A 17106-nucleotide genomic window follows, 5' to 3' on the forward strand; every position below is an offset into this window, starting at 1 on the left:
GAAAACCTGTCATGCCACAAGCCTTACTGCAGGTGGCGCTAGATCAACTTCACCTTCCCGCACATGTTTTCCGAGATAACATGTCCACCACATTACAAGCAGACTGGTTCATTCCCAATGCTTATGAACTGATACAGCTTTTTGTTAATAAATGCATCATTTGCCAACAGTATTCCCCAAACCCAACTCTCAAAACGGTTGCCTCCACTATTCCTAAACCTTCTGGCCCATTCAAAGAACTCCACCTTGACTATGTCGACATGATTGATCGGTGCCAAAATTACCGATATCTCATTGTGGTAGTATGCCCCTTCTCATGGTGGATCGAAGCTGGACCATGCGTCCACTGCGATGCCAAAGCAGCAGCCACATTCCTGCTCCGTGACGTCATCTCCCGCTTTGGAATTCCTTCCGCCATCAGGACTGACAACGGAAGCCATTTTTCAAACGCCATCTTCTCCTCTCTCACCACAATGCTAGGCATCAGACACAAGCTGACATCCGCTTACCACCCCCAAAGCAATGGCATTTGTGAGCGCCTCAACGGTTTACTCAAAACCAAAATAAGCAAAATTAGCGCCACCATTGGCAAAAAGTGGCTCTACTGTCTCCCACTGGCCCTCTTCTCATTAAGAAATTCCCCGAGCTCGGATCACCACCTCACCCCCCACCAACTTGTCACCGGACGATCCATAAATGTAGCAGTCCCTCCCAGCAGGCCCAAAACTGATAGCGAGTCATCCTCTGAGATTGTTAAGGCTGAGCTTTATGACTTCCTGTGCACACTAACCCGCGCTGCGCAGTTCCTCTCTGTCCAGGTATCCAAAAGGAAGGAGAAGGGCCCCATCGATCCTGAGCTCCCACCTATCCGTCCCGGAACTCTCGTCTTCATCCGGAGGCACGTCAGGCGTTGGAAAGATCCTAAGTTCGACGGACCCTTTGAGGTGATTGACTCTTCTCCAACTGCCATCCGGATAGCCGAAAGGAAAGCATGGATCCACCGGAGAGACGTCCGCTTCGATCCTGCACCTGCGCAGCAACAGCCAATGGACTAAAAGAGGGAAGCGATATGCCCATGGTCTCCCGAAATGAAAACGACGACTTCCCATCCACCGTTCCATCCATCATTGAAGAAGAAGAAGAAGAAGAAGACGTCCACGAATATAGTGCCCGTGAAGCAAAGTTATGTATACTCACTGTTCTTATGTTTTGTATTATTGTTGGAGTGGCACTAGCAACATTCAACTGGTATATCTTTTTTCTTGCTGTAAAAAGTTATAGTGATAGAAGCAGCCAAGTTGCCTCACTGCCTATTGTTCCATCCACTGTACCAGCGGTCACACTCAAACAGCAAAAAGCACCACACAGCACACTAGGTCCTGAACTCCCAGAAAACAGCACTGCTAGCAACACGTCCATTAGTGTGCACCTTGAACTCTCACCCAGTACCCCAGAGGAAAGGACTAGTCCCTGGAAGATAGCTACCAAAGCCACAAAACTAGCGTCCTACCGCCACCCTTCCCGCCACCATAGAAAACGCAGATTTGCTATTGCCCCGTACAGAACAAAACCTCTTGTCCCCCGCAAGCATCAGAAGGCAGGGCATAAAACATTCCAACATCTCGTGAAGATACAAGAAGGCCTAGGGCCCATGTTAGGCCTACAACTATCAGTAAGAAGTCACTCAGTCCACTCCTCCCTAGAGGATAACTCATGGTACAGGGACATGACAGCAGTAGGGAAAAAATTGACGAATGAGTCCTGCTATGTGTGCTCCTACATCCCTCATGCGGTGGGGGCAGATAGACTAACATTTCCCAAAGAAGTCCCGCCCCATACTGCCATGTGCCTATTACACCTGTATCTTTGTCGAATGGAGGGGCGGGTCCAAGTGAGTGGGGGAGTGGGAATATGGATTGGACTTGTAAATATAACGAAATGGGATTACAACAACGTCATATTCAGGGTTACTACCGACAGGTCAGAAATAGAAGAGATGATACAAGGGATGTGTAAGAGGGGTGCATCTAATATGGACCACCGGGCTCCAACAATAAGGGACATGGGATATGTTGTGCTGTCCACACCCCTTGCACCATGCGACCTTAGCAAAAACCATGGTTATTATCCCCTCGGGAAGTGCCCATGCCAAAATAGAACATTCCTGCAGCTGCGAGCACGAGTTTATTACAACAATAAGTGGCATGGACCCAGCCATGTCTACTGCAAGGCAGCATCTCTAGGCCCCCCGTGGGTAGAGGAAACAGAATGGGAAGGGAACGTTGACTGGGACGTTGAGGATAACTGTGAACAAATTTGGAATAAAGCAGGAAGCAGATACACCTGGGGTGGAGAAAGGATGTACAAACATAAAAAAGCATTTAAACTAAAAAACCCTTCTCTTTGTTTCATAGGTAACGGCTCTGTCGCTGTTGGGCGTAACACAGACTGTAATTCCACTATCTTTAACTTCGACATGCAGTACGGCACCTCTACTTTGATGGATTACTACTGGGCCTGCGGAGAACACCTCTATCTCCAACTTCCTCCTCAGTGGCTCGGACTATGTTCTTTGGTAACCCTGCATGAAGTACATCTGGTTGTGCCGGCACCAAATGTTTCCCACATACTGTCACATCCAATGACAGGCGACGTAACATTCCTTCACCGACACCGGCGAACAGCAGAATATTTCGCAGGAGAAACCCTTGGTAAGGTCCCAGAAGAATTCCGCCTCTTCAACGAGGCCCAGCTGTTCTTCGGAGGGGCATTCCCCATGTTCCAAACTCAGGCTAATGCTCGCTGGCTGGAAGTAACTCGCTATGAAGTCATGAAAGCAATCAACAGCACCAGGGATGGCCTAAATGCAATCCGGGAAGAACTGCGCCCATTACGACTAATGGTCCTGGAACATCGCTACTTCCTCGACATGCTAACGGCCAAAGATGGTGGTTTGGGTCATCAAATAGGAAAATCCTGCTGCACGTTCATTCCAGGGAACGACGAGGACAACGGATCCATATCTAGGGCCATTGAGGAGTTGACTAACTTGGGAAAAGAAATGATCGAGGAAGGAGGTGCCCCTGCAGACATTATCCCAACGAACTGGTTCGACTTTGACTGGATGCCCTCCTGGCTAACTGCTATTCTAAAGCTGATGATACCTATAGTCGGGATTATGGTCTTTCTGTGTTGCGCCTTTCAGCTGGGGAGTCACTGTATCAAGAGATTGAGCACAAAAGCTGTAGGGATGAATTATGCTAGGACAGGGATTTACCAGATACCAAAATATGAAGACATAGATCGGGCTCCTGGGGATGGGAATGGAGAACAGGTACAAATGATCGAGCTAGGACAATGTAGCACACATCCAGCACCACCTGCCACACACTCTGGGGTACCAGCAGCCCCACCTCTCCCCCCAGGTAGAGACACACTAAGGAACAACACTGCAGCTACTCAGTATGAGTGCCTGCTCAACAAATCAGGTCAACAGTACATCCAGCTACTAAGGTCAGACGAAAATGTTGCACGTCCAACTAGTTTCAAGTGCTATGTCAATGACATGCCATGGATTCCACCATTGGCAGAAAAATCAACAAAATATTCACTTAAGAGTGTGTTCATAAATGAACAAGAGGGGGTAGATGATGGAGGGTCCCGTTCTACCATCTAACATCACCAGAAAGGAGAGTTCTAACAGCCTTGGTAACATGAAGGTCTGATGTAGACCCTGCGTGATAGAAATCTGAAAACATGCTAAAATAACTGGCTTTCCCCATTAGTAAATAAAGGCCCCAGGGCCCACTATGCATAGGCTTACATGCACGCGTTTCTGTGCATTGAACTGAACAAGGTAAAAATAGGCCTTCAAAGATTAGTTAGTTTCATTGCCAGCTTCAAGACGAACACACACACGCACACACACACACACACACACACACACACACAGACGGGTGCCCGTTGGTACAGCTTCCTGAAACCCCTGCTAACGTTATATTTTGAAACATAGCTTGCACAAGTATAAGCAGCAATTTCTAGCAATAAACAGCATCTATCATGGGAGTTCACACTTTCAGATATGTAGAAATGTGCGTGACAGAAAAATGTCCTTTTTTAGTAATGTACAACATGTAACCATTGTGTTTAGAAACAAGTGATGAAAATGTTCTCTTCCAAAGGTACAAGATGTTCCGGAAATGTTCTCTTTCAAAGGTACAAGACGTTCTGTTCTAAAAATGTACGGAACATAATGTACTGAAAACATTTCCTTCCGGTGTCCAAAACACTTGTGGTTAAACCACCTGCACCGTAAGGCCAGGGGCCAGCGTCATCATAGAACCCTAGTTCCTCAATTTTGGGTATATCAGGCCCAACCGTCAAATCTGAAATCAGAACTTTCCTGCGGATGCCCTGCTGCATGAGCGTGGACTGTTCTCTCGGCTAGCCGAAGACTACCTGACTTGGGACACCGACGCCTCACTCAGGTTGTGGATCTCCCAGGGCAGATAGCCCATCTCTCTCTCTCTCTAGATCTCTGACCCTTCAGCTATCTCTCTTCATAGATATATTCCTGTATGGTAGGCTCTTTTTAACATAGGTGACTGGCCTCACTCTCAGCTATTACCAGACACTGAATTAATAGCGAAATGTTGTATCTTAGCTAATTCTACTTGTGCCTTCTTTACCCTGCCCTCATAATTCAGGGCTCTGATAGAAATGTGCACTCTATGACAACGGACCTGTTTTAGATGGTTGGCCCATAGACAGTTGGGTTCTATATTCTTGTACTCAGTAGTGTAGAATCTTTGATCATCTGTGTTAGTGTTCTTTTAAATACGTTTCATTCCAGTATTACCTTGAGATATTTTGAGCATTAGTCATCCAGCAGTCATACCAGACAGAGCGAAGTCTGGGTCATATTTAGAAAATTACATTGTTGCTTGAATTGATATGCATTTAGCTCTCTGTGTGTTAATTGAAAAATAAAGTGCCACTCCAATTTGAACGTCTGGTATCTTACATTTGTATTCCTTCTCTTACTCAGTGAAGTGCTGTGTTGGTGATGTGCGAATTTTAGCCACACCTAAAAGTGGTGACCACTGACCGAAGGGGTCAAGACTTTCCCCTTCACAATTTACCAAATCTCCACGCAATGCAGCACAGGCCTCCCCCTGCGAGGCTGCGCTGCGTGACAGGGAGGGAGCAGGAGAGCCCCATATTTTCAAAGATATGGCTCTCTCCTCCCCTTTCCCTTGTGCTGGCACTGATTACAGCGGCCCTGTGCCATGCACACACCTTAGCACCAGAGCGCTAGGGTGTGTGTTTGTGAGTCCAGCATAGGTTTTGTACAGGAAGTCCACCCTTCCTGTACAAAATACTATGACTAGACATGAGGGAAACCTTTTCCAACTTTGTATGATTGTTACACAGTGCAGGGGAACAAAGGGAAGGCTTGGGTCCTGTCACTGACCGGCCAGGACCACTGCAATGAAGTAAACAGAAACAAATGGCCAGAAAGGTTCGATTACTCGTACTACCCCCCCCCCCCGCCCCCCCCCCCCCAAGTCAGTAAATTACTAGGTTGGACAACAATTTGATTAAATTGATTTTTGTATTATGAAAAACTGTTTTCAAAGAAATTCATCATATGTCATCAAAAAAACACATTCATTGACAATTACATACATTGAAAATAATACATAAATATGGAAAAGATATATATACAGCCAATTACTGTACAAAATCGCAAGACAACTCTACAATGCCTCAAATTGATTGATTGTGAGGCACCAGTCATTTATATAAACATAAAGACAAGCGGACATTCAATTTATTGTAAGAGCCTTCTTGTCTAAACCAGCCTGAGATTTATAGTTTTTGCAAGGGGGTCTAGTTCAGGGGGAATGAGCAGGATGAATGATGCAGTTGTAGTCCATTCTTTTGCCCCTGATTGGCCCCTTCCTTTATTCTATCTCAGGCGGAAAGTAGTACGAGTAATCAAACCTTTCTGGCCATTTGTTTCTGTTTACTTTGTTACACAGTGCAGCACACATGCAAAGTCAGAAAAGGAAGGAGAAATGAAAGCATCTCTCCTTCCAAGCGCCTAGTTTAAAAGGGCGCAGTTTTCTCACGCTAAACCTAATCTACTATATTTGGTAAATTGAGTTTAGCGTGAGAAACAATGGGTGGTTGCACGGGAACGCCCAAGCCCCACCATTGGCAGGCCCCAAGGTGCAAAGTAACGCGAAGCAGTGCAATGCGATGCTTCACATTACTTTTACGCTATTTGCTGGGAAGAAAATTAGGAAAAAAAGATTTTGCACTCTTTTGTGCCACTTTTGTGACGCAAACACGACGCAAAATCTTAGTAAATCGCCCCCTTCTTCTTTACTGCCTTTGTAACTTAGTAGGGAATATTTCATCATACACAGATATTTAACTAAAAGTTCTGATGATCAGGTGACATCTTATTAATGTCTGAAAACTAGGTGATTTAACAGTGTTCACTGAGTAACTTAGCAAAGTAAGGGTGCTTGGAGCTCCCAAGTGCTTAAGGTTTTGCTTAAGATAGATGCATACGGTCAAAATTTCATTCAAACAACAATAAAGTTTAGAAAAAGAGATGGACCAGGCGGGGCTGCAAAATTTCCAGTAACTCTTTACGAAGTATACAACGAAAGTAACTCCATTCACACACTTCTCATTTCTTTCCTATTCACTTAAGACCATCGCAAATACCAACTCCTGTCTTTACCTTGCTGTTCATAGGTCACCTTTGACACTTTCAACAGCTCCCTTGGTTCAAGCATTTTTGGTTTCGTCTAACCTGGAAGATTGGAACATTATTGTGGTTTGTCAGGGTTTCCTATCACCAGAACATCCGTCCATCTTCCTGAAACTAGTGCAGCTTACAGCACCCGGTTCTGGCCCGGAAAGACAACTTTAAAAAGCTAGTCATTAGTTTTTTCTAAAGTTCTGTAAGATGCAGCTCCTTCGGGGGGTTTTGTGTAAAACAGGGCGAGGAGTTTACTGTAAGGCCTGTACTTTACATTGTAAGCCCAGATAAGGCAAACAAACATTGATTCATATAATTTAATATTCAACGTTATCAGTCATTTAGAGAATCCATCACAACCACTAATTTACCTGACATATCCCCGCATCAGATGTGTGCATATTACTCTTTTTCCCCCTTTTCCACCATTGCATGGCATCTGGCATGATGTTGTCTGTTTGGGGTTCATGATGCCACTTTGTGACCGGATGGGCATTTGGCAGAGCGGGAGGAGGTGTCAGTTATCCACAGGTGATGCGACATTTCTACCTTTCCATATTTCTCATATTCAAATTTACTAATTTCTTGCCTGCGACCCCCCTACTGCCCTCTGACTGCGCACTCACTCTGTGAGGTTCATAAGAAGTCAGATAACTGCCTGATAGTCACAAGGCCATGGATCTCACTTCTTCTACAACACTTATTGCCGACTTAGGGCCTAGTTTAGAGTTTTTCCAACAGATTATTGCCTCAAAACTAAGAGTTGGTGAAGAATTCCACTCTGCCGCCGTAGCTCGTGATGCAGAACTGAGTTTTTTTTTCAAGTGGTTCGCCAACGGTAAGGTGGCGAGCGCTTGTGAGTAAATATAACGCACTAGACCTCCTGCTGGTTATAGTTCCCACTGCGGGAGGTCACGGCAGGTCGCGACCACTCGAGGGTAGTACTCTGTCATTCTCGTTGATGAAGCTGCCACTCGATTAGAATGTCAATTAGATAGACAGAGGCAGCAGCGCCCTCTGGCACGAAGGGAAGTGCTGTCCGTGCTGATTTTACAGTGCGGGACAAGCTCCTGGTACTAAAAATCAGTGAGAGCAGCGCAGCTTAACAAACTCTGCCACTAGCAGAAGTCAGCGGAGTACGGCAGAGTTTTCCTGGTGCTTCGTGGAGTTCCGCGGAGTAAAACTCTGCGAACTACACAAAGGCCTAATCAAAACATGACACATATCCTGTCTGCCTTATTATAATTGCCACAGGATGTAATGCATTTTTAATGGGGCGGGCAAGATACCTGTCACATTTGTGATGGAATAAAGCATCTGCTGAAATCTAAATCAGGCATTTGGTGTACATGGTGTCCAGTGTGGCTAGCTGGGCTTGAAGGATCTTGTGGATTGTGGGTCTCTCACTGCTTTGAGGTCACAGCCAGGCAGAACTTCTGTCAGCCGTGCCTTGTGCAGATCTTCCTTTCTAGGCAGTACTTCTGTCAGGTGTGCCCTGTGCAGATCTTCCTTCCAGGCAGGACTTCTGCCTGCGGTGCCTTGTGCGGATCTTCCTTCCAAGCGGGACTTCTGTCAGCTGCGCCTTGTGTGGATCTTCCTTCCAAGCGGGACTTCTGTCAGTTGCGCCTTGTGCAGATCTTCCTTCCAGGCAGGACTTCTGTCAGCTGTGCCTTGTGCAGATCTTCCTTTCTAGGCAGTACTTCTGTCAGGTGTGCCCTGTGCAGATCTTCCTTCCAGGCAGGACTTCTGCCTGCGGTGCCTTGTGCGGATCTTCCTTCCAAGCGGGACTTCTGTCAGCTGCGCCTTGTGTGGATCTTCCTTCCAAGCGGGACTTCTGTCAGTTGCGCCTTGTGCAGATCTTCCTTCCAGGCAGGACTTCTGTCAGCTGTGCCTTGTGCAGCTCTTCCTTCCAGGCGGGACTTCTGCCAGCGGTGCCTTGTGCGGATCTTCCTTCCAGGCAGTGCTTCTGTCAGCTGTGCCTTGTGCAGATCTTCCTTCCAGCCAAGGGCTTCTTTCCTCAATGATTAGTTCAAAGGTCGGGAGAGGTAAAACTGGTCTAGGTCATCTTCTTTATTGGAGTTCAACTGGTCAAGCCACAGAGCTCGAGCTCTGAGATGAAGGAGAGTTTGGATTTTCTGAGCTCCGTAGAACATTAAGACAGTTCTTCCGCATCTAATACATACTACAAGACTCCAGGAGTCCACGCTACAAGTGCTGCTGCAAGGTTTAATTAACCCACTGTATCTGAACATCCCCTGGCAAATGCCAACTAGAGAATAAACATCCTGCCTGCACCAGCAGAGTGCAGAAAGCTTTTCAAGCTCCTCGAGGTACATGGACTTTCTCTATCTGTCCTAACTGAAGGTGTTAATTCTTGTTAACATCTATCCCCTTTGGACAAGGTCCTCCATTTTACTATCAGAATGTAACTCATCCTGCGCAGACACAAACCCTCAAGTCTGTATTGCATGAAGCTGGGTGGTTCTCACGCAAAAGAGGGCCCTCCACAAATTGCTGACATTTTCTTACACCCCCTGGACAGCTGTGGCAACACACAGACCAACTACACCCCCTCAGGGATCACCCATCCATCTGCCAGGATCAAGACTCAGATCTTTCAACCTTCTCTGTTACCGTCTTTGGAACGGCCCATCTCTGAGATTCGTGGAAGCTCCACACTCAGTGAGCTCAGAGTTGCCTTGCAAAACCATCTCATGAGAGTGCAAGAAAAGAACATTAAGTGACACGCACTGCACAGAAGTGTAAATGTATCTACCATTATAGTTTCATGTACCATTGTCCTAATGCTGATGTTTTGAGATGAATTTTTTGTTGTCTATCACAGGAGCTTCTTCGTTTAAAATCGTACGCAAAAATTTGTTTTCCATCATACCTACGTATGTACTGTTTCTGACCTTACAACATCTCTGGCAGACATGTTGTGCTGTCTGTTGCCACATAAATAGGAAGTAGATTGTTACTGCAGGAAGTGTCCTTGCAGTCAGATGCACTTGATTGGGATAAAAGGTAGCATGTTTCTTAGAAAAGCTGCAACTATTGGAATAATAACATACCAAAAGCCGCGCATACAGTGCAATAACACAGACCAGGTACTAGAAAAACGTGATGCAAACAATGCAATAACACAGGCCAGGCACAAGGAGAATCTGATGCAAACAATGTAATAACACAGGCCAGGCACTAGGTGAATCTGATGCAAACAATGCAATAACACAGGCCAGGCACAAGGAGAATCTGATGCAAACAATGTAATAACACAGGCCAGGCACTAGGTGAATCTGATGCAAACAATGCAATAACACAGGCCAGGCACTAGGGGAGCAAGATATCTTATCACCAGCAAGGGACACCACAAGCTCTGTGCAGCACCCTGGTGGCACAGGAGTTCCATGGTCCACGTCCGAAACGCCGCTAGTGCCATCAGCCCATCCAGGTGCTCAACCTCAGTGTGAGGACTGCCTGGCACAGCATCCCTTGATGTCACCGCGCTTATAGTGCTGCCTCTCCCCCTGCAGCACGGGACGTGCGCAGGCGAAGCCCGGGCCAAGGGCTGTCCCGTCCTTGCCCTCATTGCCAGGAAGAGGCAGGGCAGGGCTATCCCCCTTTCCACTGGCATTAGGCATCTTGCCTACTCAGATTTGCTGGACATTCAAGAACTGTCGTGGACTAGTCGAGGTACTGTTAACGCGGGTATCTCCCAGCATTGCCCAAACTACTCTCTTTGATTCTAAATAATTACGCTCTCTCTCCTGAGGGGTTTGTGGGGCCGGTATAAGGATGCCTGAGGGTTCTCATTGTCCACGGGACCAAGAGGCCTGTTCATTGCTGATTTTGTAGACAGCTTGCTTTAGACTTAACTTGCACTATAGAGGTAGCATGGGGAAAAGGAAAACTATGGCGGGCAGTGGGGGAGGGGCGGGGAGGAATAGTAAAGGGAAAAAGGCTGGGAAGATACAGAAACATGGAGGGAGTAATTGTGTACTGGATAGGATAGACACCTGCATTAGCAAGTGCGAGGACATATTAGTGACAGATACAACCACCCAGGTAGCAAATACTAAATCCCCACAACGCTCTACCCAACTAGCTAGTTTAAACAACCCTACTACGACCCGCTAATTAGCTATTCGAGCTATGTTTCATAACCCACTAAAACAAGCGTTGGCATAGCCAATGGGCCTCGCCTTTGGGACCTTATGTGTTTAGCCATAGCTTTTGGCTATGTTGTAGAGCATTGTGGCTGCTGTGAATTTTGTTGAAAACTTATAATAAAAAGTGTTAAGCATTTTTGTTACGTTTATACAAACAAAGACAACATTATATACAACTGAAAAACCTGATAAAAAAAGATTTTCACATAACTTTTTTTGTAATTGCACTGCTGGCAACTTTTTCCTGCCTGTTCTCATTCTTGTTGGTTATAAAAAAAAAAATTATGAGAAAGCGGGACATAAATAACGGGGGAGTGTAGGTTGGAAAACAGTAATTTAATTAGAACACGAGCAGTGGACGGACACCAGGGGAGAATCAACAGATGCCAGATTCCAAGGGAGACTGATGTGATGATTAGGTGGTGCGCTGATACAAAATGGTGGTGGTGAATGATGATTAGTGCTCAGGTGGTGACAATATATGGTGTGGATTGGAGGTAAATTGTGGATTGTGGAGTTGAAACATGGTGTTTTGGTGTGTAATTATGCAGTGTGTTTTAGAAATGTGGAGTTGAAATGTGTGGCCTGGAACTGTGGTGTTGAGTGAAATTATGCTTAGTAAAATTGTGTCATGGTGTGGAGTGCATTTATGTTGGTTGGTGGTATGTGGTATAGAGTACATTTATGTGGAGTGTATTTATGATGCATTGAGTACAGTGCAATTAAATGGTGTGTAATTATCTGGCACTGAGTGGTATTATATGGAGTGTATTTATGTTGCATTGAGTAGAGTGTTATTATGTCGTGTAATTATGTGGCACTGAGTGGTATTGTATGGAGTGTATTTATGTTGCATTGAGTAGAGTGTTATTATGTGGCGTGTAATTATGTGGCACTGAGTGGTAATATGTGGAGTGTATTTATGTTGCATTGAGTAGAGTGCAATTAAGTGGCTTGCAATTATGTGGTACTGAGTGGTATGTGGAGTGTATTTATGTTACATTGAGTAGTGTAACTATGGGCGTGCAATTATGTGGCACTGAGTGGTATTATGGGGAGTGTACGTTGTATTCAGTGGAGTGTAATTTTGTGGCATTAATTGGAGTGTATGTTGCATTGAGTGTAGTGTAATTATGTAGCATATAATTATGTGGCACTGAGTGGTATTGTTTGGAGTGCATGTTGCATTCAGTTGTGTAATTATGTGGTGTGTAATTATGTGGCACTGAGTGGTATTATTTGAAGCACATGTTGCATTGAGTGCAATTTAATTTTGTAGCATATAAGTATGTGGCACTGTGTGGTATTATGTGGAGTGTATTAATGTTGCATTGAGTAGAGTATAAGTATGAGGCGTGTAATTATGGCACTGAGTGGTATTATGTGGAGTGTATTTATGTTGCATAGAGTAGAGTGTAATTATGTGGCGTGTAATTATGTGGCACTGAGTGGTATTTGGAGTGTATGTTGCATTGAGTGCAGTGTAATTATGTATCAAATAATTATGTGGCACTGTGTGGTATTATGTGGAGTGTATGTATGTTGCATTGAGTGGAGTGTAAGTATGTGGTGTGTAATTATATGGCACTGAGTGGAATTATGTGGCGTGTATGTTGTATTCAGTAGAGTAAGTATGTGGCGTGTAATTATGTGGCATTGAGTGGTAATATTTGGAGTGTATGTTGCATTAAGTGCAGTGTATTTATGTAGCATATAATTATGTGGCACTGAGTGGTATTGTATGGAGTGTATGTTGCATTCAGTAGAGTGTAATTATGTGGCACTGAATGGTAATATTTGGAGTGTGTGTTGCATTGAGTACAGTGTAATTATGTAGCAAATCGTTATGTGGCACTGAGTGGTATTGTGTGGGGTGTATGTTGCATTTAGTGGAGTGTAATTATGTGGTGTGTAATTATGTGGCACTGAGTGGTATTGTGTGGAGTGTATGTTGAATTCAGTAGAGTGTGATTATATGGTGTGTAATTATGTTGCACTGAGTGGTATTTGGAGTGTATGTTGCATTGAGTGCAGTGTAATTTTGTAGCATATATTTATGTGGCACTGAGTGGTATTGTGTGGAGTGTATGTTCTATTCAGTAGAGTGTAATTATGTGGCGTGTAATTATGTGGCATGTAATCATGTGGCACTAAGTGCTATTATTTGCAGTGTATGTTGCATTTAGTGCAGTGTAATTATGTAGAATATAATTATGTGGTAATTATCGTGATACCCCAAAGCGGACTCCATCTATCCATGCACCCGGGATCTGGGGACAACACCCTTATGTCTGCTCGAGTTTAGCATAGTGCAGAACACAAGTCACCTTAAAAAATAACACTACATCACGATGCAGTAACAATAGACTTCTGTTCCCTGAACCCTGACACCCCTCATGGACTTTCCTTTACCTTTGCCCGTGTATAGTGCTCAGCTGCCTTTAGGGTAGGTTTGCGCTCTACAGATACCACATATGTACATAAATATTGTACCAAAGCCAATCAGGGAGGTTCAGTGCTAAATATGTCAGCAATGAATGCATTTCACTTGCACGAGCATTGTGCGCAGCCTCTCGTCGGGTGGATGGGGTGACCAATTCTCATTCATTTACTGAACTGACTGTGTTCTTACAGAATACAAACTCTGGTGTGTGACCCTTCTGCGGCACAGTGACTGAATCAAATCATTTGACTCGATTTACAGTGAATTCAAACCAAATGCGTCTAATTACTAAACGTGGGAACTAGAGAGAGAGGGGGCTTAGTTCGAATAAAGGACAAGAGATGGGAAGAGATAATAGAACATTATAAGGAACACAGAAGAGCAGGTTTAAGGAACAGGGTGGAAGAAAGGTTGAAACTGGGGTAAGAATGATCGCCCCTTAAGCATCAGTTTCAGGAACAAACTCAGAACTTTTAAAAGCTGCAGCGTCCCGCGAGTGGTGCACGCGCTTGTGTGAAATCTGACACAAAACAGATGGCATACTGCCTCCGCTGCTCGTAACCGCAAGCCGTAGGCCTTTTCACACGCTTCCAGAGCAATTCCATGAGGTCGTTTTCCTAGAGCAACGCATGCGCACATGGTTTCAAAGGTCATGGTTGACAGGGTACCAGTGGATAGTTTAAAAACAGCGTCAGTCCCAAAACAGGGAGTGATCCAGTAAGATAACTCCTACATTTATTCCCCTTTTCCCATCACTGTTTGATACTTTAATTTAAGTAGGGAACAACATGAGATATCCCTGAACACAATGGTGTGTTTTACTCGGATGATCAAACAAGCTGTGAAGGCTTGCTTGAAGCAACTTTTTCTATCACACTCTGCTGACTATGAAAATAGTGAATAAGAAACACCTTAAGTCAAACTCTAGAAAGAAAACAAAGGATGTGACTGGCACCAGAAATTTAGATAAAAAGAGAACGGAATGAAGCACATTGGCTGCCACCAGGGCCTGATCTCATTCCATGCTCTTGGCTCATGGGCAACATCAGAGGAAGAAGCTCCGAAATACTTGATGGCCTAATGATGCCCGGACAATCACTTCCAAGTTTGTCAATCCAGCAAGCAGAACAGGAGGAAAGGGCAAGCAAAAATCACCCTCCACCAGCCAAAGGGATAATCCCCATGTAGGTAAGGGCAAATTAGTAAACAAATTATTGGCCACCAGAGGATGAACGCCGACTCACTGTCCTGCCCCATTTTGATTCACAGAAGGCTGCGGATAGCCTCTTCCACATCAGCACTTCAGGCACTATCCTGTTGTGTTTGTTTTCTTCCGAGACTCTGGCTCAGGTTGCCCTTTTAGTGAATTACATTTCAAAAGGTTCAGCTATTTGTTTAGTACGCTATAAAAAAACACTAATAAAGTAAAAATCGGTATCAACCAAATACTCCCTTACAATGTATCCCTACACTTCAAATATACAATTTTAATGGATTTAAAGTACAGAAAAGTGAAAGTTGTAGAAGTTTGAAGGGGGCACTTTCCATTTCAGGTCTCACTTACCAGACATTGCTGTTGCGAGTCTATTGCGAGTGGTGCGCGTGCGCTGTGTGAAATCAGACACAAAACAGATGGCACACTGCGCGCCACCGCAAGCCGTAGGCCTTTTCTCACGCACAAGCATGTGAAAAGTCCACTGCAATTCCAAAAGGTCGTTTTCCTAGAGCAGCACATGCGCTGCTCTAGGCTTGACCTAAAAAGGGGGCCCAGACATAGGTGGTGAGGGAAACCTAGATGCTGGAAGTGATAGCCAATCCTCAAATAAGTCATCTGGGAGTGACATAAAGAAGACAGGGTCGGAAATCCCGTACACTAATAGGTTTCAACCACTGGTGGAGTTGCTGGAGGAGGACACCGAAACGGGGGCTAGGTGTCACCCCCCTCATCAAACACAGCATTCCGAGACATGAAACCGAGAGCCAGATTGTAGATCTACCAATGTTCCCCAAGAAATACTTAGCCTCATTAATACTCTCTGACTAGAGGTCAAGGATATCGGAACCATGCTTGAGGGTCTTACTTCCCTGGTAAATCAGATATTGAATAAGGACCCTTCCTGTCCTTCTCGCCCCGTACCCACTGACTCTACATCTCATCAGGTGGTTTATCCAGAGCGGGAGATACCCACTGTAGGTAAAGCTCCCAAGTTGGCATCTTTTTGCAAGCTAGCCCCCTCAACCATATAGTGGTTCCAGCACCCTCCAGGACCGAGCGCCCAATAGCCCCTAGTCATGCCCAATACATGCAAATTGCAGTAGTAGACCCCCAAAGTTGACACACCCACTGGTCACTGGACCCACCGAACCACCCCCATCACAGCGCTTTACACAAAACCATAACGCACGACTGCCCGCGCAGTCTAATATGCATTTTCCTCCCAAAATTTACATGATTAACGTACCCAAATATGACCCAAGCAAGGGCCATGAAAAGAATGATTCCCTGACCAACAAGGTCATACACTGGATACGCCATGTTAGCGGCTGTCGCTCTGTAATTCGCGAAGACATCTCAAGGGCTTCCAGGTTTACCTCCCGAACCTAATCACTAGATTGTATCGAGCTTACACTGAATGAGATCGATGTTGCAGAAAATCTTCTTTCCCTGGAATATCGTACTTTCCCCCAGAAAGTTCCTTGATCCCATTCAGACGGTTCTTACAGAACAAGTACGTGCCACTAAACACTAGAAAATACACTTTCTAGGTTAAGAGGTTTTTCCTCTCTTGAGGCTAATGATTGACTGCTTTGTAATACCCAGAACAAACTAGATGGCCTTTTTGCTCCCCATATGATTAAGAAATCCCCTCTCTTACCCTTAGCTGGTACTCAACTCCCTTGTCTTCATCCTCTCGGGAAGCACCCTCCTTACCTGTAGGAGTATCGGGCCCAAATGATGTACTTATTGATGTTACAAGCGGACTGCGGCTACGTTCACCTGCTGCCCATGGGACATTCATGTTATCCTGGAATGTAGCAGGATTGAAGATGAAGACCGTCTTCCCTGATTGGTTCACTTTTATTGATCAGTTTGATGTCTGTTGTTTTCAAGAAACCTGGGCAATAGACCCCAGATACTGCTTAGGTTGCTTAAGTTACTATACCCCTGCAACATGTGTGAGTAAGGGTCGACCCTCAGGTGAATTGGTAATCTGGGTGCGCCAAGTTGGCGGTTTTAATGTTGGGTCCTTGAAACACAGAGTAATGATATCGGTGCGATCAGGTTGACGTGGGGCCACCAAGGGGCTGTGGACGTTTCTAACGTTTATGCCAGGGGCACGAAGGGGAAGAAGTCTAAAGTTATAGCGGCTTTAGAAAACTTATTAGATCTACCGTGGTTCAAACATTCTGATTGCGGGGGATTTTAATGTGACTTTTGAGCCCCTCACTCTTGAACATTATTGTAGGAAGGTGTCATCTGACTGCATGGTTTCCCCCACTTTTTTCCTGGTGTTTTGCTGGTTTTCGACTTAGTTTGGCTGGGATCCTGCTATTCAGGACCCCAGCCTATCTGCCTTCTCCCTAAAATTGATTCCATGTACAATAGGTACACTCCAGTTTGGTTACTGTGGTACCCTTGTGAGTCCCTAGTACATAGTAGACTAGGTACTAAGGGAATAGGTACCCCAGAGGCATACCAGGGGCTGCAGCAT

General features: G+C 45.1%; 1 protein-coding gene across 1 annotated transcript; it reads left to right on the forward strand.

Annotated features, from left to right (window-relative positions):
* The first annotated feature begins 1069 nt into the window (after window positions 1-1069).
* On the forward strand, window positions 1070-3676 carry LOC147737320 (uncharacterized). Its single transcript, XM_086923538.1, has one exon. It carries the CDS (start codon window positions 1070-1072, stop codon window positions 3674-3676), a length of 2607 nt encoding a protein of 868 aa, XP_086779664.1.
* Window positions 3677-17106: the final 13430 nt, after the last annotated feature.

This window comes from Lissotriton vulgaris, chromosome 1_1 (genome assembly GCF_964263255.1).
Source record: "Lissotriton vulgaris chromosome 1_1, aLisVul1.2, whole genome shotgun sequence".
Taxonomy (NCBI): domain Eukaryota; kingdom Metazoa; phylum Chordata; class Amphibia; order Caudata; family Salamandridae; genus Lissotriton; species Lissotriton vulgaris.

Excerpts from the sequence above, each read along its gene's own strand:
- LOC147737320 (XM_086923538.1), top strand. The coding sequence starts at position 1,070 with ATGCCCATGGTCTCCCGAAATGAAAACGACGACTTCCCATCCACCGTT.